Here is a 24,081-nt window from a genome sequence, read left to right on the forward strand (position 1 = left end):
AAATGGAAAAGTCAGTAGTTGGCTATTCATTTTGAAAAATGAGTAACATTTAATCAATCACTAGGAAAGGTAGCCCGCGCGATGCTGCGGGAGAAAAAGTTGTATTTTTTGTTCATTATTTAAAGATTGATGTAGTTTGAGTGTAGTTTGGTTAACAAAAATAACTAAACTGTGCTGAAATGAATGGAAGATAGAGGCTGTGAATTGAAGCAAAATTGTAAGACGATAATTAGTTGAAATACATGGGATGTTATCAACAAATGGGCAAATGGAAAAGTAACTATCACAGCATGTCACCGCAGCAAAATCAAAAGCCTTATAAGCTGGAAATGGAGAGGCCTTGGTTGTTGGTTTGGGTTTCATGTTTATATATAAAGCGAGACTTCCATTGCCTGCAAAACTCATCTCTTCCATTGGCTGCAAAAAACAAAAACATGGAAACCCTTTTAATGACCTATCGAAATCAATAAAATCTCAATCTCAATCAAAATCAATTGTGGTCAAAATTTTGATGATTGATTTTAATTTTCGCAGTATTGTTGTGCTTCTAGAGCAGGTAGATTTCATATGTACCACTTAACCGATTTCATATATTTGACAAAATTTCAGCCTAAGGTGGCAAAACCAAAGCATTGAGATCTAACATTAAGTTTACTCATGTCATAACCTACTTCTATAGTATCAGTTATCAATAATCTTTAGCTAATGAAAGACTGAACATGGGAATAAAACAATAGCATGACAATTTTAAAAACAAAGCACCAAAATAGTTTCCTAGAAAATAACTTGAAGGGGATTAGGAATCTAAAGTGAAATTTATGGACTGTTTACACGGAAGAAAGTTTTAGTGTTGATCAACAAAAAATGACTAAGAAAATAATCAATTTAAATATAGTTATATACAGATATAAATATGTAGTAAAGCCACTCACTTGCTAATTGAGTTGGATGAGCAGTAGCAAAAGTGAGAAGATATGCTCCTTTTTTGTTGTTCTCACCGATAATTGCTGAAAGAAAACCAAAGTCACACATGGTTAAGTTTAACACTTATTTGAACTAAATTTTTTGAAAACTTAGATAATGTTGTGGCCATATCATTCTACTCTTTATATTTAAAGGTTACTTAAAATAATAGATATATAATTTATTAATTTTCCATTCAGACTTTCTTAGCTTGCAGTTAATCAGCATATTTATTTGATTCAAACTACCAGTATCTAAAGATCACAACAAAAGGCAGGACAGTTTAAGAGTTGTAAGGCATTTGAAAAGCAGGCATTTAAAAAAAAAAATTAGAGAAATTTTTAATAACTATAAACAAATAACCTGAAAAATTTATATTTGAACCCAAAACAGCTAAAGAAGTTGACAGCACGCTGTCCTGAATATCTGCAGAATGAAACCATTTCCAATATTAGTCAAAAGAGGATTTCCAATATATTGCATTTTCGAAACAATATACAAAACAAAATAATGAATATAAATAAAATGAGTGACTGATGGAAAACTTTAGTATTTAAAAAGATAATTCCTAAACAAAGTATTACTCCCTTTAAAATTCATTTCACTATAGTATAACTTTTTATCTGATTTCAATCATTTTTGACATCTTTAGAATCAATCATGAGACGATACATTTCTATGACTCTTAACTTTATTCCAAAAAATTATCAAGTTCAAACTGAAAACAATGCATTGCAGTTTATTTCTTCTACAGTAACTAACATGATAAGTAAATTAACAACTGATCTTCACAATATTAATTAATCTGCATCATGACCAACAGTGAATACGAATATAAACATATCAGTTCTATATGAAGCACATACCTGAATAGGAATAAGAAACTGAGATAATGCCAAACAATGTACACAGGAACAGCGGCAGAAGAATAATGCACACACTTCTTTGTATAGAACTTAGAAAACCTAAACAAAATAGCAATGAAATTTGAAAATTAATCATAAAGCTTCGAAAACTAACTTTAACAGAAAGTTAGTCTAACCAAACTATGATCAGTTCCCACAATCTTTCTAAGAAAAGTGATCCCAAGTTAGTCTAATACAGAATCCATAAAGACATAGTACCACAGGATCCTTATATAAAAGAGCTTCGAAGAATTCACAACTCAGAATCCTCTGTGCTAAATATGGTTCAGAGCATGATAACTATAAAAGCAGAAAAACTATGATCAGTTCCCACAATCTTTTCAAGAAAAGCGATCCAAATAATTGATCCTTGTTTATGTGCTTGCGTGTTCACTCATTCAAATTTGCAATTATTAAAAGTCTATGCAATCAAAATTCTAGATTAACCTAAAGACTAAAACTACCATGCTGTCAACAAATGAAAAAATTCAGTATCATCCACCAATTTTTCAAGTTTGAGCTGATTTGGAATCCAAATCACGACCTCTCTACGAAACAAATATAATCTTAAAAGTTCCAGCTAAGAAAATCAGAATTCGAATATGAACAAAATCATTACCAGTATTATCCCTAATCGACTTAAAATACAAAATCAATAGTGGAAAAGTGCAAGAACTCAATTGAGAAGAGCCAAACTAAATGGAACATTAGTCGTAGGTATGCAGGAAATTAAACAAAGATCCACTCTGTAATGACCAATAGTGTGATCATACAATCAATCATCCCAAAAACTCAAAGGATTCAATGATCCCCAAAAGCATGCAAACACAGGAAACCCAAAACCTCAAAGGAAAAAAAAATTACCGATTTTGACTGCTTCCCGTCCCCCTCTTCCTTTTCTCTGAGCTATCTACGTTCTTGCCCTGTCAATTTGATATATTACCAATCAGATGACTCCAGCTCTTCCAATTATGGGAAACAAATGAAATTGAATTACTAACCTTATGAATCAGCAAAGAATTTGAAGCTCCTTTATTTTTGATCTTGAGGACAGAGATTTGGGGAGAGTTAATTTTGTTGGTCCGGTAAGATACGATTGATGGATTTGAAAAAGATTTTGGGATGATAATTGTTTGGGATGATATCAATTCTGGTGTATCAGGTTTGGGAGAGCGAAAAAAGGAGTGCAGATGATGATAGTCTGGAAGAGTCGAGTTAGACGACGTCGGTGTCGTCCTTATCACAAAATAAGGACGAAAACGTGATTTCCACCAACCGGCTCGGCAGAAGGATCCAATTCCACAAAAGGAAGCAAAGCAGAGAAAAACACATACCTCAAAACGATCCGAGTGTCCTGGTGATTATTCTTCTTTTTCAAGTTCTGGTTCCGTGCCTAAACCAAGGACAAAAATTCAATTCAATCAGCTAAAACCCAAAGTCATTTCGAACTCAAACACATAAAAGACTCAAACTGAAAATTAAAGCTATCAAAAACCAACCTTGACACTCTGGTGAAGCAGCGGAGTCTTTGGTTAAGGCCGATATATATTCCTTTCGCGAGCGATCTCTCTCTCTCTCTCTCTCTCTCTCTCTCTCTCTCCCGTTTCCTCCAGAATCGCCTTCCCTCTCCTCGCCCAAATCAATCACGCACCCAGGAATCTGTCACAAAAACACCCAACAATCTTTCACAATCGAACAGAAACGAACGGAATGACAACATGCAGAACCTATGACCCAGCAATTACACCATTTTTGATTACCCGCAAATCGGTTGCGCAATTCTCAGCACCACTTCCTTCACTATCTAACTCTCTGTGGAGTGAAGTAATGTAGACACCACAGCACTGACCAACACCCCAGGTGTCGGAGCAAGAAACAAACACGCACTGAGCAACAACCCAGGAAGAAACAGCACGCAGGGGCAAAATCGTCTTTTCGTCCATGACCGGCTCGGCTCGAGCCGATAAAAAACGGCTTAGTAACAGTAACCGGAAACCCAGCTTTAATATATAGTATAATATATGTGGAATGTGAAAGTAGAGAATTGAATAACCCATTTGGCTTGTGAAGGTGATATACTGTTGTTAACATATGAATGATGTCATACAAGTATGGCGTTGTCTGGAATGTTAGGGTCTCAATTTCATGGTGGTGTTGTCGGCAGCGTGAGATATCAAAACGACGATGGAGGAAATGTTCGCTCTAATTATTTCCATGTTTCTCGTCTTGGTATTAATTCCACTCTACCTATGGAAATACCGTCAAGATTCTCGATCGCCCAAATATCACGAAGATGAGCCTCAAGTTTAATTTTCGAAACCTAATTTTATTGCAATGTGGTTGTTTAGGGTTTTCTGAAAAAATTATGCATGCCAGAGTAGGATTTGTATTGTTAATTGAATGTTGTGGAGGCTATTTGAGTGTTTTTGATTGAATGGATCAGGAAGCAGGTTCCAATTTTTTTTTTTTAGGGGAAAGGAAGATATATTCCTGTAATCGAAAATATCATACGACCATACAAGGTCATTCTAGGAGATCCGAAGATCACCCTTTACATTCACTGCTCCACTGACCGTAGTCAGGCACACTTCCCAAAGGAAAATGCGAAACACTAAAATCCAAAAGGAAAATACAAAAAATAACTAACTAAATTTATTCCTACACAACCCTAGTTCTCCGCATCTGCCTAGACTGGCTTAGGGCCGCAGATCCAGAGCCGACCCGCCTTGCCTTCAAACCCGACACCGTAAGAACCCTTGCCGCTGCACACGCCCAACGCACACCAGACGAGATCGACGTCGGAAGACGTCCTCTAGCAGGCAGTGATCGAAACCGACGCCGCCGCTCTGCTGCACGAAACCCTAGGTTTCGGTATGCGGAGCTCCGAGTTTTCGGGAGCTCTCTCTTCGGACTAATAATTTAGGTTATGACATTCTTTTAGGAAGCAGGTTCCAATTGTTGAATCAACTCACGTAGAAATATGCTTCATCATTAGCATTATGAGAAGACAAAAAAAAAGTATAATGAAATCAAGACTTCAAAAGGTAAAGGAAGTATCAAAAATCTATCCATGCATATTCAATTTTATTTGTTCATCCATGATTTGCTCACTCTAGCTAGAGACGTGACCAAAAGCGATGATCCTTTTTTCGTTCTTACTTTCCCCGTCTCCATGGAAAAAAAAAAAGACAAAAAAAAAAAGGTGATGATCGAATGCTTTCGGTTATAATATAGACCGTAGTTAAAGGTCGATCGAAAGGCATTAAGTGAAAAAAAAAAAAATTCAAATTAGACTCTTATGTTCATGCTCAATCTTCTCTTAATCCTCTAGTAACAACTAAGATCGTGACAATCCCTAGGATTGTGCCCGTTTCAAAATGGTTCATGGTGTACTCCAAGCCTGTGAAGGATGCTAGCCCCGGCGTTATTTGGGGCATAGCTTCCTCGGTGTCTGCGGCTATCATTGCCGGCTTGAAGTTAATTTATGTGGCTAACGAACGCTCGCTCCTGTCCCTAGAGGCAGAGCTCTCGATTCGGGAGATAGAAGACCAGTAGAGGGCTATTAGACGTGAGGAGCATGAGGACCTGTTCTCATTCTGGCTAGGACCGTGCTTTTTATTTGTAAACTAACCCTCACTTGGCGATTGGACCCGGAATAAGCCTCAGAGCGGCACATCCAGGTATCGATCGAACCCCGGCCCCAAGTCATTTTCAAATATACTTTAGTCTCGACTCTGTCTTTTAAGCTTCCTTGCTCAAATTTTCAAGCTTCGATCATAGTTTCCTTACTCCAACCAAGCAGAATTTATAAATCTCTTGTATGAAATGTTGATTAGGATGATGGCTTCGTCACTTAAGTTACTGCTTATGTTCATGTGACAGAGAACAGGCTATGCCATATACAGATCCTAAGAGTAAAAATGGTGACCCGTGAATTTTCTCTCCCAATTCTTGTACTTGAGATGAACGGTGAACCGTGAACTTTTTTAGGGTTACAAAGCTAGCCAATTAAGATTTTTTTTTTTTTTTGAGAAGAAAACATAGTCCTTTATTCAACACCAAACAAACAGACTACAAAGCACGGGTGTGACAAGCTGCAACTCCACCCTCATTCACAGGTCGAATGATCAATGAGTCGCGCACAACCCCAGAAACATCATAGGTTACAAGTAGGTCATTTGAAATAACCTTCATGAGCCAAGGAGGCCCAACTTCGAACCATTGAAAACGCCCAACCTCGCGGGCTACAAAATGAGCAATGGAATGAGCAACTTGATTTGCTTCTCTAGGAACAAACTCTATCCTAGGAGCAGGAATCATGAGCAAAAGACTCCTAACTTCTTCCACCAAAACACCGACCTCAGCCAAACACTCTCCAGGCTCAACCACAAGTCTCACAGCCTCCAAGCAGTCGGTCTCCACCATCAAAGAACAAGGCCTACGAAGCATGGCTTCTTGTAGACCAACTTTAAGAGCTATCAATTCAGCAGCCAGCGGAGAAAGATGGTCTTGCACCCTGAGACCCAGAGCCCAAATCATCTTCCCATCACCATCACGTAGCACAGCGCCAACCCCCACACCCTTCCCATTTTGAATCACAGAAGCATCACAGTTCAATTTCAAAATGTGATCATGTGGAGCCTGCCACCCAATATGTCTTTCTATCCTTTGATTCAGAAGAACACTGCCTTCCCTTCTGCAGTCAGCCCTTGATTGGGAAGCAATGAGGTCAGACCAAAAATTGAAAGCCTCATTAAAAATGATCTCAGACTGCCTAATGGCACCACCATGAAGAACCTCATTTCGCTCCTTCCAATTGATCCATAAGATGACAATTAAGAACATCAATTCATTCACCGATAGCCTTTCCATTGCTACCTGAAGAAACTGGATGAAATTCACAAAATGAACCGAAGCTAACCTGGAGTAGAAATTCGCCTTCTCCAACACCGCAGTTGCGAACCCACACTCCCAACATGCGTGCAAAGGCGACTCCGTAGCTTGCCAACACCTAAAACATCCAGCTTCCGATGTAATTCTCCTCCGGAACAGCGCCTCCTTACAAGGCATAAAACCATTTGAACACCGCCATAAGAAATGAACCATCTTTGGAGGTACTTTGAGCTTCCACAAATGTTTCCAGTATTTAATTAGATCAGCATGATCAGCACCATCAAAAAAATCGTGGTTACGATCCTGTGACAGCACCCAATACCCGCTTTTAACAGAGTACTTACCATGCTTATTGAAATGCCAAATGTCAACATCTGTAGCTAAAGTTTGGGTAACAGGAATACCCAAAATAGCCTCTTGCTCTCTTAAAGTGAACAGCTGTCTCAACTTCTCTTCATCCCATTCCCCGGAAATAGTAAGCAGATTATCCACCGTCATTGTTAAGTCCACATCACTGGTGGGGTGAATACGAAAGTCTTCCACCCCAGGGACCCAAGCATCCAAGTACACTTTAGTATGACGGCCACTCCCAATTCTACGACGCAAACCTTTGTGTAATGCCTCTCTTCCCCACACTATAGACCGCCACAAATATGAAGCGGAAGAACCAACTGTAGCCAATTAAGATGAACATGAACTGTATGTATATTGCAAATGATCATAGTGGCATGGTTTTGAGAATAAACAAAAAAAGCCATGGCAAGCGTGACTTTTTGTATATTTGGTTGTATACAAAAGTTTTAGTACAATTTGTTGTATAAAAAAAATTTAAAAAAATAAAATAAACTTTTAGTGCATTTGGTTGTATAATACTTTAGCTAGCCGCTTGTATATTTGGTTTACTAATAATTTTCTGCTAATTGTTCTTCAGTTGGAACAAAAGGAAATGTGATCATATCCAACTTCTCCTTAATGAAGTGTCGATCAACTTCCAAATTCTATAACATCTAGCTGAATTACGAGGATATGGAGAACTTCTACTATGCGACTAGAGACCCTATTTTCTTCTCACACCATTCTAATGATGATGGGATGTGGACGGTATGGAAAACACTGGATATGAATAAGAAGGTTATAAGGATATTATTGATCCTTTAGCACCGCCTTTCAATTTAATTAGTTTGGAGACCATGTTCCTCTAGAAGTTTTTTTATTTTTTTTTTGTAGTTTTGTTTTTCTCCAATTTATGTATCGAAACAAATAAAAGAAGGGTATCTATTGAATGTTAATTAATGGGCCAATGATAAAAGAGGTCATTTTGAAGTGTCTTATTATAATCCAGGACACACAAATCTTCCCATGATAATTAAGGTCACCCCTTAACAACCTGACACTAAAAATAACAAAAATTACAAAAATTGCCACCGGTAGCTCTATCTCCCCCTCTAGTTACCTAAGCCCGTCTGACCCTTTACCAAAATCTCTCTCTCTCTCTCTGAGATCGGAGCCAGTCATGTCCGACGAGGACAGACGATTTGCTGCGCCGGAGGTCCAGAAAAATCTCTTATCTCGGCGAATCCGTTCGCATGGTCAGTTTCTCAGTCATAATTAATTGTTTTCGTTCACAAATTTTCCGACTGTTTTCAATTTGATTCATATGTCAATTTATCGATCATTGCTTTTGTATCGCTGCAAATCTCAGTTGTTATGGACTGAGGAGTACAATCTATGTTGAATAATGCAGCAATTTGAATCGCCAAGTGGACGTTCCTATGGATTAATGGGAGAACTGGTAACAATTCTTACTTTTATTATTGCTTTGAATGTGTTTTTGTGCTTCGTAGTCTGAAATGTGTTATTGTGATCTTGTTGATACTGGTATTCTGTGGGTATTTGTTATAACCACAATGGCTTAATGTATTTTGATAATTTTAGAGTACTTAGTTTTTGTGTTGCTTGTAACAGAACTATATGCAGGAGGAAGATATTCGGCTAGAGGCAACACGATCTAGATGTAAAATCAATCTCTTTTCGTGTTATATTTATCTTCGCTTTATGTTTACTAGGTATGTTTTGTGCCTTCTTCCAAATGTCTGAAGCTTTTTCTGTACTTGGCAGCGTCGAATGCTTGGAAAAGACACGGTGATTTAGCCGAGCGTATGTCTAGGTGAAACTTAATTAGAAATTTTTAAGTCTTCATTCATCATGTATTTTTGGTTATGTATAATGATAGTTTGCATTTTTTGGAGCTGTCATTACTTGGCAGTACACTAATGCTGGCTGCAAAAAGAATTCAAATTGAAGACCTCGGAAGTCGGAAGTTGTACTTCTTGACCTCAAGGTTATTAAGAAGTTATGTGCATCATTTTCAAGAGGATGCATTCATTGAAATAGGAGAAAAATGTTGTGCAGTAGTGGAAGAAGTCAATGGCTTTAATAAATTATCTTGTATTACCAACATCTATATATACATATACAATTATGCATCCAGTGGACTGTATTGATTTAACAGGGATTCTGACAATGACAATTTACGAGCATCTACATAAGGGATTTGAAGCTGCACAGGCTTTTCAAACTCCAGGTAGCTCTGAATAGATTTTATGCTGAATGCTTCATTTTAAAGTTACAGTTGCATCTAGCTTTCGGTCATCATGGTAAGTTTTTCTTTATTTGCTTCAATGGTTTCTAAATGCATTTGGAGGTAAATTCTTGGGTGTGGAAACTATAGACCTACATCTTCTGTGAACTGCAGCGGTTTTAAGTTGAACTCAACCATGATCAGGTTGTGATATCTAAGTTGATAATGAGTCTCGTGGGTTACTGTTTAAATTCATTGACTTGAATTTTTTTATGGCTAACATATTGGATTGTGAAATTTATAGATGTTTTTTTGAAAGGGGGGCGGATTCCAAAGAAACTCAGCAAGAAGGATATTTTGCAATATAGAGCTCATATAATCAAGACATTTGTGGAACATAAGCATAGTTGGATCTCTACTAATTCAGAGTTTTAGAAATTTTTTTAGGGCTTAGATTGGCCAATTGTAAACTCTAGCTTACTAAATCAATTAGCTTTTTGTATCTTTTTATGATGTCACTGTTATGTACGTATAGCTTTCCTTAATAAAACATTATATTTATAGATCTTTTACAGCACATTCAAGTTTTAGGCATCTTTTGAATTCACCAAATCAATATCAATGACCATGTCCAATATTGATCACAAGTCAGTACACAAGTCACTGTTAACCTCAAATCACTGATCATGTTACTGTTATACACATTTCATTGACCAAGTTCACTACTAGAATTTTGGTCTTAGACATCACGACAATTACATCGGTGAGGAATTCACGCGATGTAAAAAAAGATCATTAACATCGATTCCTCAAATTCCAATTTATATGCATATAATTGATACCATTTATTACTGTTGACCGATGTTTACAATTTGATTCTGAAACTTTAAAAAACGCGGAAAAAATTAAGTTAAAATTTTCCCACTTTTATCTCCCAATTTTCACACTCCCTCTTCCTCGGAGCCCTAGCTCTTTCCTCCTTCCTCTTCCGCTATCTTTCCACGGCAACCACCGCCTCCCTCTTCGGTCTCTCCTTGATTAACGGCCTCCTCCCTCTCGCCGGCACCATCACCTCTGCCTGCAAGCTCTCTCTCTCTCTCTCACTCACATATATTTTTGTGGCTCATCTCGGAGGTGCAACCTGGCGTTGACTCATCGGAGGAAGGCGAAGAACATGGTGGCGACGGTGAGTCCACCCCGGTTGCCGGAGATCGGTGACGGAGGAGACAGAGTCCTCCAGATCTACTTTCTCTCTCCTCCCTCTCTATCTTGTCTGTGCTTTTCTTTCTTCTCTAATGAACTAGACGAATCCAGTAGCTAACCAAGCTTGGATGGGATGCGGATTTGAAATGTAGAGGAAATTTATGCTGTGCCATTTTATTTTTTTGATGATTTGGGAGCTGAATTTTTGATGTTTGAGTTTATGTTTTGTTGCAGAGATGAGTGAGTCGGCGAAGGTTTTGTACATAGTGGTGGTGGATGGTGAGGATGATTTGTTGGGTTGTTTGTGATTGATTGGTTCACTGTTGAATCCCAAGGTTTGAGATTTTTTGTTATCTGGGTTTTGTTCTTCTTCTGTTAAAGTATGAATTGTTTTGGTGAGAAGTTTGCTGGGTACTTGAATCATGGTGTGGTTGATTGGTTCAGTTGTGTTTCTATACATGGTCAGCGATTATTTGAATTGAAAATTTTGCATCTGGGCTGGTTTGATTTTATTTGTTGTTTTATGTAATGGGTTTATGATCAGATTTACTTGGAATATATTAAGCATGATGGTAGCTTTCGATCACTTGCTTTATCTTTCTTATATCCCAAAAATTACAATATAACATTAGTGGATACAATCGGTGTGCCCCAGTTTTCTGCATATTTTAATTTCAACCCACAAGTAGTCTATATTAGCTATATATTTGTGGTGTATATTCATTTACTTCACAGGTTTGCACATTCCATCTGGTTGTAAAAAGTGCTGCATCATTGTTTGGCGATAAGGATCCTGTAAAATTGGAAACAGAATCTATGCTCAACGATCTTATAAGGTAGCTGCTATTCCTTGTTATTCCATGCTAGTGTACATTTTAGGTTTGACATGTTTTCAGTTTCAAGGATTGGTAGAAAAATGATATGTTATCCTTCATGTTATTTTTAATCTTCTTAAGCCAGTTATCGTGTCAAGACTTCAAATATGTACTTGATCATCAGTACCTTGCTTTTGTTTGCAAACAAAATGTTTGGATACAGCATTTCTCATATCATCTTAAGAGAATAGAGGAGGGAAACAGAAATGATTTGCTCAATCATGCATTATTTAAGTATTATAGAACCTTTTTTTTTTCCTCTTCCTTTTATCTATCTCTCAGGTCTTAAAAGTGGTCTAGATTCCAATGCATTGGAATATATTAATTTATAACTATTGTCTTTTTTATTTATTTTATATTTTATTTTATTTTTATAGTAGTGATTTCTTTACGGGGGCATTTCCAGGGCTTAGTGATATGGTGCACTGAAATATTTGCATTTCTTATGGCATTCGATAAGAATATGAAGTTCAGGGCTCGAAGGCTTGAGGCTTTGTTTTGATAACAAAGACATGTAGAAATTTGACTATTAAAGTCAAAATGGTTTCCCCTGGCGGCCTGGCCCATGTACTAGGCACTAGCTTCGCTCAATAGAAGCTGCCATAGTGGCCTTGAGAAAGGAGTTTCTCCTGAATTGGAGAGCTGGGATAAATTGGCATTTGAATTGTAAATATCATGTTTAGCTGTGTTCTTTTCCTCGTTTTTGGGCACACTTCTGTGTAAGACAAAGAAAACTTGCAGTCTGTTGTACTTTGTATCTGTGTAAGACAAAGAAAACTTGCAGCTGTCGATAATCACCTTTAAGCTTTCCCTCACTTCTTTCCCGTTATAAGGTTGTCTAACATTCTTTTCAAATAGGTTCCTGGGAAGATAAATCTTGTACTGGAGTACTGCAGAGGAGGTGATCTTTCTATGTACATTCAACGCCATGGAAAAGTACCTGAAGCTCTTGCAAAGCACTTCATGCAGCGGCTAGGTTTTTTTCATCTGTCCATTTAGTTTCCAATTTTCCATTAATTTGGGTCTCTTGGCACCCTTATTTTAAACTCTTGACCTTGTTGTTTGATATGGATCTCCTACTTTCTGCAATAGTCTTTGTTGAGTTACATTGTTAAAGTGTGCTGACTCAATATTTCATGACTTAACGTTGATTCCTGAGTGTAGAAAGATCCACATGTTTGTCTATAATTGACCATAATCTTGAGAACTTTTCCAACCTGAACATAAATGTGGTAGGGTTTCTTTAGTGTAAGTTCCTTGTTTGCTTGCACACTCTCAAGCGTATAAACTGTCTTGCTGTGGAATTGGCAAGAGGATGACCCTTAATTTTATAGTGTTCCATTCTTAATTGTATATAATCCATTGTGGGGAGAAGTGATGATTTGTTTTTGTTTCTGTGGCTATCATCATGCATTTTAAACTGTCAAAAGCTTGGATATTCTTCTTTTATGGTGTTTTTTTGTTTAGTTATATGGAATTTGAGAGAGCATGTATGTAACATGTTTTGTTGTTTCTCCTCTCCTTAGCTAAAGCTATAGATGAGTGTGCCAGTACGTCTTAAATCTAAGGCAGCAGAATCAAATGCTGAAGCAGCAAATGCAGATCCTGGGTTGGAGGCTATCATGGAGGGAATGTTGAGCAAGTGTGCAAGCTTATGTGTTTTTAAATGAAAAATTTGTTCCCCTAGCTTTCTGACCATTTTTTTCATTTTAGGTGTAAGTGCCTTTTTTGTAAATTGTAAGGATCATGATACAACTACTCTTGAATGTTACAATGTTAGTCCTAAATGCCCCAATGTTACAACTACTCTTGAATAATTTTATTTTGAGAAATGTGGATTGAATACCCTAGCATTTGTTACAAATCAGTTCTAAAAGAAAAAAATCGATGTCCGACTAGCTAATGGATATCAAAATATTATGGCAGAACCGATGTCCCAAAACCTAGTGCACATCGAATATAACCTATTGATTGATGTTCTATGTAAGATTGGACATCAATATAGATTCAATAAACTGAAGAGTTACCGGACATCGATACAGAATGAGAACTAATGTGCCAAAGACTAATGGACATCGTTTGTGTTTTGAAAAACGATGTTAAAATGTAAAGTTGTGCTGCTGGGCCTATACTTCATTAAGTATTAAATGTTAAAATATGAAGATTTAACGATAGCTAAACACATAAATTTGTGATCATAATGACAGTTTAACATCGATCCTGGATGCTAAATCGATGTATATTTTTGTGGGGGACATCGGTTAAAAACCGATGTCTTTTTTTCCTGATCTTTAACATCACCCACTAAGACATCGGTAGATTTTTTTTTTAACATCGGTTTTTGGCCGATGTCTAAGGCCAAAATTCTAGTAGTGGTTACTGGCCAAGTCACTGTTAACCTCAAATCATTGATCATGTCACATGTCACTGACTAAGTAACTGACCATGTCACTAACCAAGTAAGTAACTGACCATGTCACTAACCAAGTAACTGTCAGTAGCCAAGTTTCAAGTTGATAGCCAAGTCACTGTTAATCACATGTCACTAACCAAGTAAGTAACTGACCATGTCACTAACCAAGTAACTGTCAGTAGCCAAGTCACAAGTTAATAGCCAAGTCACTGTTAATCACATGTCACTAACTAAGTAACTGACCATGTCACTAACCAAGTAACTGTCAGTAGCCAAGTCACAAGTTGATAGCCAAGTCACTGTTAATCACATGTCACTAACTAAGTAACTGACCATGTCACTAAAAAGTAACTGTTAGTAGCCAAGTCACTGTTAATCACATGTCACTAACTAAGTAACTGACCATGTCACTAACCAAGTAACTGTCAGTAGCCAAGTCACATGTTAATAGCCAAGTCACTGTTAATCACATGTCACTAATTAAGTAACTGACCATGTCACTAACCAAGTAACTGTCAGTAGCCAAGTCACAAGTTGATAGCCAAGTCACTGTTAATCACATGTCACTAACTAAGTAACTGACCATGTCACTAACTAAGTAACTGACCATGTCACTAACCAAGTAAGTAACTGACAATGTCACTAACCAAGTAACTGTCAAAAGCCAAGTCACATGTTAATAGCCAAGTCACAAGTTAGAAATTGTTGCTGCTTACTTTGAAGAATGAAAATGAGGTACCTAAAGCACAAACAAATTAATAAAGGCTAAAACAGTAGAGAATTGCAATCATCAGAACTCATGAAAAGAATAATCCAACTAAAGTTTGAAGATTCTGATGCCCAAAATGGAATTTGTCCCACTGAATATCTACATCTTTATCCCTTGTTCCCTGAAAAATGGACTACATCATTGTATCCTGAACTGTGCCCTTCTCTTCACTTCCACTGTAATTACGTGCATCCCTTCTAAAAAATACAGTGGAGCCAAGCATGCATTAACCGCGACTAGGCCAAGAATACAGTGACTAGGCCAACAAGAATTCCACCAAAGGCATTGGACTTGACTGGGATCTGCAACATGGAGAAAACACAAAAAGCCACATTATAAATCATGCAACATCACATTCTTTGCAAGTACAAATTACAAAGAGCATCACTCTCCTATAAAATCAATGCATAGTTTTTCACTCTTCATCAAAATTGCACATTTTCTCTACTTTTTCCTTTTTTCTTTTCTTGGTAAACTGGGGTGTTTGAAAGACAATAGAGAAAAGCAAACCCAGTGCAACCTGAGATTACATCATATTTTTTGCCAATATTTTGTTAATGTGTGAAAATTGTCACCCACAGATATAATCATATAACAAGAAGAAAAAGTAACACCTTCAATAGCAGAGCAAACCAAAGGGGACTGTAGTTAGCATGCTCATATTATATAGAATATAAAGACAGAAAATTCTAGAATTCTGGAACCAACAGAAGCTGTCCTAATGCACATATATATGGTAAGACAGACCAGAAAGGGTAAGCATGATCGTCCAAAACATTTTTCTTCAAAAGGAAGCGATTAGCTGAGCATAAACACTAATATCTTCCATATTAACTAACTGTCTCCCAAACTAAACCAATGAATATGGTGGTTCTGAGTATGCGAATAAAATAAACTCCACGGGAGTCAAACCAATAAACAAAAACTAGAGGGAAACATGGGATTTGAATGTGATCATTAGTTCATTACCCAAGTCAGTAGAATCCATCCATAGAAAAGCCCATGTTTTCTGATAGCTTCTCATTCGAGAGACTTAGTGGTGTTAACCAACAAGCAAAAACTTCCAACAATAGACATCTCTACAGTCATCAAGTATGACCAGTGCTTCTTAACCTATAACACAAAAGTAGACAACTAAGATCAAGAAAAGAGAAAGAACTTCAACAACACCATGAAACAGTTCCTTCAAAGCACAGAAACAGAGTCGTTTCACTAACCTAGGAAGCCCATTGACACAGAGAGGACTGTAAACCCGAAAGCACAGACGCAACCAACACAGGAATAATCCCATTAAACAATATCTAGTCAGAATTGCCACCACTAGACCTTTTGCTCAACCCTTCCTCGAAACTTAGAAGAACAGCTGCAATAATCAACAAGAAAAGTGCCCTAACTTGTTAAATTGATTGCTTCTGCCTACATTTCAACACATTTCACCCAAAAATCAAACTAACCGGCACACTCAAAACTCCACAAATTTAACCACAATTACCTACACCAGTAACTCCCATTTACCTCAATATCAAATAAGTACAGATAGCAATAAAAATGATCTTAGTCTGGTTGAGCATTGAGAAGGTTAAAGAATCGAGATTCTTGTACGAAATCTGAAGCAAACTATTCTGGAGTGCATAAATGGCAGTGGGAAGCCCAGAAGAGGTCAATGCACCAACCAAAGTCCACTCCTTTGTAGGCCTTCTTCAAGTTACCGTCTCTGTCATTCTGAAGGTAACTAACCTTCACCAACCAAAACAAACACAATCAGAAACCGAAAAACAGATTCAATCTACAATCACAGTCACCACTATTTCTCACAAGCATCTCATCAAACACCTTATCTGCACAAAAATCTAGGCCTAATTCAACAAACCTCTCTTTGGAGTTTTTGCCGGAGCTCATTGGAGGAAGCTAATAGGATTACTTGCTCAAATTTAGTTCTATCAAGAAAGCATACATACAGTTAATGGAACCATACATATACATTCAGCATGGAAACTATGAAAACAGATAGAAACATGTAGGAACCATTATCACAGGGATTAGAGACCAAAATAAGGCAAGAAAAACAAGCATCGTTTGCTAAAAATCAAGAAGAGAAGGAACCATTATCTGTACCTGATTGTAATTAAGAGCCTCCGCCGTCGTAAGAGAATAAACAAATTAGCCAAGGAACGAAGAAAAAAAGAGGCTCTGAACCTATTTCCGAATCAAATCCAGTGATTAACACAACAAACGCGCTTGCCGGTGGAGGTGGTGACAACCGGCGAGGGTTTCCGCTCGTCGAAATTCGGCTTCATCGGCACAGTCCCGGGAACGCTTCTCTTGGCGTGGCTCATTTCGCGGTCTCCTGCTTCTTATAAGAAATCAGAGGCGCTACTGTAAAAGCAGATATCGACTTCGCTGTCGGTGATGAAAACGAAGAGATCGGAGTAAGCTCTGGTGCGGGCGAGGTCCTTCGATAGGGAACCGCTTCTGGAGGTCTGTCTGTCTGTGGAGGAGGAGGAGAAGATAGAAAGAGAGTTGGCTTCTAAGGGCAGAATGAGAATCAAAAAATTAAAAACTGACATTTTTTAACATCACCTCATTATTTATAAAGACTATATTAATATTACTAACAATTCATTATGAACCTTTTTATCAAGTGGAAAACTAGGTGACATTTTTATCATTTCACACTCTAATATGACCTTTTTCATCATTTCCCTTTAATTAATCTCTAGCCATATATATATATATATATATATATATATATATATATATATATATATATATATATATATATATATATATATTTTAGAAGAGAAGAATCTCTAGCCATATTAACTTTAAATGGAAACTCTATATCGGACAAAAAAAATTTTAATTAATAGTTTAAAACCGATGAATATCGACAAAATAAAGATTGGTTGGTTTTTGAACAAAACTTAAAGTTGGCTTTATGAGGAGCTAAGGCCATCTCCAACCCACAAAGCTAAAAATAGCCATGGGGCGAAATTTAAGCTTTAATTTATTTACTATTGATCGATGTGACATCAACCGTCTCCAATCCGTTAAGGCTACACTAAGGATGTCCTTAGTTTTTCTTAGGTACGAATTTCCGGTTTTCACCCACTTTCCGATCAAATTTTCATATCTTAACCGTTCAGTTTTTAGGTCCTAATGTATAGATCACCTCTACAAAATTTCAGCCAAATTGGTGATCATTAAGGCATCCAAAACTGCAAATTACAACAATGTAAACGAACGGTTCCGGTTCGACAGATTCGGTTCGTTCGTGTAAATTGCAGTTTTGGACGCCTTAACGATCACCAAATTGGCTGAAATTTTGCAGAGGTGATCCATACATTAGGAACTAAAAACTGAACGGTTAAGATGTGAAAATGTGATCGGAAAGTGGGTGAAAACAGTAAATCCGTTCCATAAGAAAAACTAAGGACATAAGGACATCCTTACCTGAGAAAAATCCTCTATATATATATATATATATATATATATATATATATATATGTTCTTATTTTTTATCAGATTCTTATTTATAGTAATTGTAATCATTTTGCAACGGTGAGTGCTTCATCTTCCAACGGTGCTCTATTCACACTCCTTTTCGACGAACTAGTCATTTTTCGATAAAGAAAAAATAAATGAGAGCTCAAGAATAGGGAGAAAATAAAAGATTGAGAATAGAGAGATATATATGAGGAAGTAGAAGGAAGATGTGAAAAAATAAGATTGAGGTGATATGTATTTATAGTGTAAAAAAAAAAACGGCTAGATGACTTCAGCACAACTAGTCGTTGTTGACGTCATCTGACCATTTATAGCCATCAGATTATAAGATATCATTAATATGGACCATTGATTTAAAATTTTGAATATACACTCACACATGCATGCAAATTTTAGCACATGACGTGGGCCTCCCCACTTTCTGATCCAATCAGTTGGGTCTCCCATTAAATAATTTTTTTTTTTTTAAGAGCTATAGGGCTAAATCAAGGGGGTATATTTAGCCCCTTAACTTACACTTTAGCTCTCAAAATAGCCCTTTAATCTTTAACTATTTGGGTTGGACATGAGAATTGTCAAATTTTAGTCATTTAACCCTTTAACCCTTTAGGTTGGAGATGGCCTAAAAGCCCAGCCGTTAACGAGAGACAGGACTAGGTGCCTACTGCCAAGTAAGGACTAAGGCGACACCGCTTCTGAAGAAAAGCTTCAGGGGCTTATGCAAGTTGTTTTCTTCCTCTCTTTTTGAATTCAAGAGAGTGATAGATAGGATCAGAAATCACAACCGAATCAATATCAAAATCTGTGATTGATCACAGTGTTGGTGGGTTGTAGATTAATTGCTTACTTTCTTCAGATCAATACAATTCACAACATCCGTATCAATATCGTGTTTGTGTTTGTGCATGTTCACTGTTCTCGTATTAAAGTCCTTAATTAATGACATTCCTTCTAGTCCACCAATTCCGGCCCACTTTAGTTTCCTTGGGATTCTACAAGTCTCCTTCTCTATATATACTCGTATTCCATCCAGCCATAACGCAGTTCTACCTAGCTACCATCATCGATCATGCAAGGGAAAAGCGAGTTTGTTGTTCTATTTCACACTCTGCAGACTGTACCGCCCCTCCCAATTTTTTAGACTCTGTATATTGCTTCTCCCATATTGCGTAATAATAAAGAGGTGGGATCCCCAATTAACACCACAAAACTTGGTTTTAGCATCTTTTGTGGCAATACTACAGTTTACAACATATAAATTCATAAAAAGACGCCGCCCGATGATATTTATAGAGATTGACATGCTGCTGGAGTGGCACAATATGCAGCTTCAGTGGCACAATTCGAGGAACATGATCCTGCAAGACTACAGGACTTTGAGTGACATATGGCGGCGAAACCACATTACTTTGACTGACATGAGGCGAGGATTGTGCGAGACTGCGACATGACTTCGAGTCACATGATGAGGCGAGGAGACTCAATTACTTTGAGTGACATGAGGCCGCGAGACTACATGACTTTTAAACATCGAACGGCCACCGAGTGTGCTATTTGCTTGGACGAGTACAAGGAAGACGACCAGTGTGCTATACTATATAACTGTCAACACATTTTTCACGATGTATGCCTCCGCCGGTCATTAGCCGAGTCCACCCGTTGTCCCCTTTGTCGCACTACAACAAATTAGGGGATGGCAAATCCCCATCACGCAGAATACTCAACCGGTCTTTCCTGGGAGCAATTTAGGCTAAAATTGCATCTGTTCTATGAGAAAGTAAAGGGTTTTTGCCTTGCTTGACCAGATGGGTGTGATCAGTTTCTGATCCACCAAGCATGTTCTTGTAAATATAGCACACGATTTTTGGCAATAATTGCATGTTCTTCTTATTACTTTTTGGAAAAAGTTGACAAAAAATCCTTCCAAATCTTGGCCTCATCGATTAAAAGTTCAAAGTGCAGTTCCCTTCTACATAGCAGTAGGAATGTAGGATGATGACATGTATGACAAAAATAAGATGACCATATCATTTGTAATTAATCTTATTTTCTTCTCTAACCTTACATGTATACTTTCTCTCTATTTGGCTTTGGCCTTCTACATATTGCGCGCACAGCAGGTTGGTATACTAAGATTAAGAGCATCAACATATTCTTGAGCCATAAGTTTTATTAAAGTATAGTATGATCGATCTCCGTAATCAATTCTTAGAGCTGTGTTCACGACTAAATCATCGAGTCGAAGGCGGAGATTCCCCAAGGAGAAAAGATGTGAATAGAACCAATGACTCTGCTGGTTTGAAGGAGGGAACATCATGCCCAGCTCCTCTAAGTGTTGCATATGTAAGCCCCTCATATTCTTGATACCAGCCAGTCACCTGACCATAACATAAAGATTAGATTTATTATAATGTAATTAGATCAAGCTTAATGATTATAGTTTTGACTGTTAATTACTAATACCTGCTTCTGATGGTACCAAGGTCTCCATGTCTTTGTAATAGGCAGCCCTAGAGCACCTAAGCTATATCTTGTGGACAGCACAGGTACTCTTCCATCCGTGTCTCCACTGATCCATCCATAAAACAAAACCATAATTAACTAAGGTGATTTTTTGCATTAATTCATTGTACCATATACATATATATGAACAAAAAGATGTACCTGTACAACCATATTCTTAGTCCTGCTGCAATGAGTTTCTTGTATATGGGAAGAAGAGATGGCTTTGAATCTGACCAATTGGTAAATATTTGATTACTGCAAACGAAGTAGATGAAGAAAATGTTCTTATCAGTATTGTTTGCAAGCAAATTAATAAGCAGTTATATTTTTTGTCCAATATTGGACGAGGGAGATAGCATTGGCAAATTACTTGCAGATGCTCCAGTTCTTGAGCTGGAGACCATCACTGGCATGGAGGGCCTTTTGCACATCTGCTCTGTTGAAGAATTTTTTCGAATAACCATCCAGACATGCATCATAGCCTCCCATAATCCTTGGTATCTGTTTAAAGAAAAAGAATTAATTAAGGACCTAAATTAGCTTTTGTGGACTATTCAAAATTGTATTGATTAATTTCAGAGCCTTATTTGAGTACTCACCATTGTAGATGTGTGCTTCATCGTCATGACTTGAACTTTCGAATCAGAAGTATTCGAAGTTGCTGTATCATTTGTAGTGCAGGTCAGGGTGTAAAGGCTGTATATATCTATCTCCTTGTACTGTTTAAATACTTCATCCACACCTTGTGTACAATTTTTATTTTCCCAAGTATTATTACTGTGGAAATCACAGTACTCGCTTATTAATTTGTGAGTTTCGTCCGAAACCACAGCATGACTCCAAGCATAATCCACCAGACCTCTCCAATCCTCAGCATCATCTGTTTCAGGATTACCCATCTGCAAGCAGATCACATATATATGAAATGAGGAATAATCTATATTGGGACTAATAAAACTTGATTGTGTCCAAAAAGGACCGCACACACACGTACCAGGATACCCTTGAGATCAATATGGAGGGAAGGATCTGAGTTCCTATCAAAGATGAACTCAGCTAGCTCCGGAATATATTTTCCTGTTGACAAATGAAGACATGAAGAATCCCGGTTGTCACAGAAGAAATTCAGTTGCAGAAAATATATGGTTAATATGTGAGGGACCGTCATTGAGGATGACTTGTTTACCTGCATAACTCTCGCCTGCAATGTACAAGGTCCTGTTTCTGTATGATGGGAACTTGAGAAACCACTTATGCAGGAATGTGTATGAATCTTGCGCTGATTGAATTAGAAACAAATTATAAATTCTGATTAAGATCAAAATGTATTGAACTTATGTGTCAAAGGTAATAAATTACAGCAGTATTACTTCTTTAAGTGACTTGCCTGTGAAGTTATCTCCTAGCTTATCAAAATCAGAAGTTGTGTTGGTGTATGAAAAGCCAACCCCAATCGGAGATTCCAAGAATAGGACGTTGGCCTCTGCGTCATCGAACACAGACATCAAAATTCACTACCAAATAGTGATCATATTCGTAAATGGATTGAGAACCATCAAATGAGCTGCTCAAGTATGAAGCTAGCTAGCAAAGCAGGTTTGCATATATAGCAGCTGAACTTTTTGTTTTGAACTAATTTATGGGAAATATAGTTACGTCATAGAAGTATATGACATACCTTTATTCCATGAGTAGTTATTAAATATGAGTCCCTGGCTCTTAATGTCCAATAGGAATGGACCAATCTCTTGGCTGGCTCCATATCCCACAGAAGAGCACCCAGGACCTGGAACACCCATTAAGCATCTTGTCACCTCACCACATAACATGGAATATTAATAATAAGAACAAAAGTGCCTAATCCACATACATAAACAATGTATTGTTTTATACCCCAAAATCCTCAAATCCTGATGACCTAAATTTGACATTGGGATATCCTGCCAAATAATTAATCTGTATATGAACAATACATCTATTTGAATATAACTTGTATGATTATATCCAATTATATTAAAGTACTATCTACATGCATTGCGTCCTAATTGAGGTCTTAAGTTCGAATTCTCATATATATATATATATATATATATATATATATATCCTATCCAGAGTGGAGCTCTGCTTTGAAAATTAACGTGTGAAGTTCGAGTTTTTTGTCACTTTTCGATCGGATATCCACATCTCGACCGTTCAATTTTTAGGTACTAGTGTATAGACCGTCTCTGCAAATTTTCAGCCAAAATGATGATCGTTAAGGCGTTGATAATTGCCTTAAAGCTAGTACGGTTCAGGTTGACAGATTCAGTCCGTCCATTGGTTTAAGCGAGTTAGATACCTTAATGATCATCAATTTGACTGAAAATTTACAGAGATGATCTATACACTAGTACCTAAAAACTGAACGGTCAAGATGTGGATATGCGACCGAAAAGTGACCCAAAACTCGAACTTCACACGTTAATTTCAAAGCGGAGCTCCGCTCTGGATAGGATCTGTATATATATATATATATATATATATATATATGAATTACTATTCTATATGATGATTTTCTATATATTGTTCGTCAGTAGAGCTCACCTCCATTAAGCCACAAAACAAGAGGTTTTTGATCTGGAGTGGTAGCAGCCTCAAAGAACCAGTAAAAGAGTGCCCGTCCGTTTGTTTCGTTCACAGTGACATAGCCGGCATAGTGCTTGAAGTCTACGGCAGGCTGGCCAGGCAAGTTGGTCACAAGATCCTCATCACTACTAGTACTGATCCCAGTCTGTTGTTGCAATGTTCTTCTAGATCCCAAAACAGGCTGAGGCTCCACAATAGTTGCCAGAATGAAGAAGAAGGCTGTCGCTTTTACTACGAACTCCATCATATTCATAATATTGGAAGCATAAAATTAAAATGGAATGAGATAACAAAACACGGTATTTATTTAATGACTATATCTTTTTTCATTCCTTACCTGGCCGGATTTGTTTTAACAGAAATATATCCTGGCCAGTCAGAAAAAAGAAACAAACGGCCGGTATGCATGACTGGTTCATGAACGATAATTGAGTGAATTTAACGAGATTACTTAACTGATTTCCATTCCTTACTTGGCCGGATTTGTTTTAACAGAAATAAATGCACTCACCTAAATAAAGAAATTAAGGAACACAGATTTTGAATTTTATTGACTGTAATCATTAAATTTTAATGCAAGGGATTTGAAAAGAAAGATAGCGATACGTGGTAGGTTTTTTCTTTGGGTCAATGATACGTAGTAGGTTATTGAAATTGAAATCTTTGACTAATTGATTATATTGGTTAGCCTGCATGAATATGTAACCAGAAATAAACTAAAAACTCATGAAACATATGTGGATGAATCTTGTATAATATGAAAATTGAAAACATCTAATTCTATCACATATCATGTACGACCGGATTCAACTTTATATTCCTAACAATAACTGCTTTTGTCT

At 37.2% G+C, this 24,081-nt stretch overlaps 1 protein-coding gene, 2 long non-coding RNA genes and 1 pseudogene across 9 annotated transcripts; 1 reads left to right on the forward strand and 3 right to left on the reverse strand.

Moving 5' to 3' along the window:
• Window positions 1–180: 180 nt before the first annotated feature.
• On the reverse strand, window positions 181–3,796 carry LOC133733368 (uncharacterized). 3 transcript variants are annotated; one of them, XR_009857652.1, is made up of 9 exons: window positions 3,629–3,796; window positions 3,368–3,527; window positions 3,203–3,261; window positions 2,870–2,911; window positions 2,733–2,791; window positions 1,830–1,928; window positions 1,327–1,389; window positions 933–1,007; window positions 181–417 (listed from the first exon to the last, which is right to left on the reverse strand). It is a non-coding gene; the product is annotated as an uncharacterized LOC133733368 (long non-coding RNA). The 3 variants fall into 3 exon arrangements; XR_009857650.1 differs by having other exon boundaries at window positions 2,870–3,261; window positions 3,629–3,793; XR_009857651.1 differs by lacking the exon at window positions 2,870–2,911 and having other exon boundaries at window positions 3,629–3,789.
• Window positions 3,797–8,172: 4,376 nt separating this feature from the next.
• LOC133729684 (uncharacterized) lies at window positions 8,173–13,265 on the forward strand. Of its 5 annotated transcripts, none has more exons than XR_009856461.1 (6): window positions 8,173–8,350; window positions 8,464–8,553; window positions 8,727–8,775; window positions 8,880–10,693; window positions 10,780–11,381; window positions 12,279–13,265. It is a non-coding gene; the product is annotated as an uncharacterized LOC133729684 (long non-coding RNA). The 5 variants fall into 5 exon arrangements; XR_009856460.1 differs by having other exon boundaries at window positions 8,175–8,350; window positions 8,880–11,381; window positions 12,279–12,396; window positions 12,947–13,265; XR_009856459.1 differs by having other exon boundaries at window positions 8,175–8,350; window positions 8,880–8,928; window positions 9,274–11,381.
• Window positions 13,266–14,640: 1,375 nt separating this feature from the next.
• Window positions 14,641–16,501, reverse strand: LOC133731378 (UDP-N-acetylglucosamine transporter ROCK1-like; annotated as a pseudogene).
• Window positions 16,502–20,137: 3,636 nt separating this feature from the next.
• Window positions 20,138–23,670, reverse strand: LOC133733567 (serine carboxypeptidase-like 31). The gene is made up of 10 exons (XM_062161195.1): window positions 23,198–23,670; window positions 22,293–22,400; window positions 22,002–22,097; window positions 21,801–21,893; window positions 21,609–21,691; window positions 21,214–21,513; window positions 20,985–21,115; window positions 20,774–20,869; window positions 20,573–20,678; window positions 20,138–20,487 (listed from the first exon to the last, which is right to left on the reverse strand). The coding sequence occupies exons 1-10, from the start codon at window positions 23,490–23,492 to the stop codon at window positions 20,341–20,343; spliced, it is 1,455 nt and encodes a 484-aa protein (XP_062017179.1). The 5' UTR covers window positions 23,493–23,670; the 3' UTR covers window positions 20,138–20,340.
• Between the last annotated feature and the right edge of the window lie 411 nt (window positions 23,671–24,081).

Source organism: Rosa rugosa, chromosome 2 (genome assembly GCF_958449725.1).
Source record: "Rosa rugosa chromosome 2, drRosRugo1.1, whole genome shotgun sequence".
Taxonomy (NCBI): Eukaryota; Viridiplantae; Streptophyta; class Magnoliopsida; order Rosales; family Rosaceae; genus Rosa; species Rosa rugosa.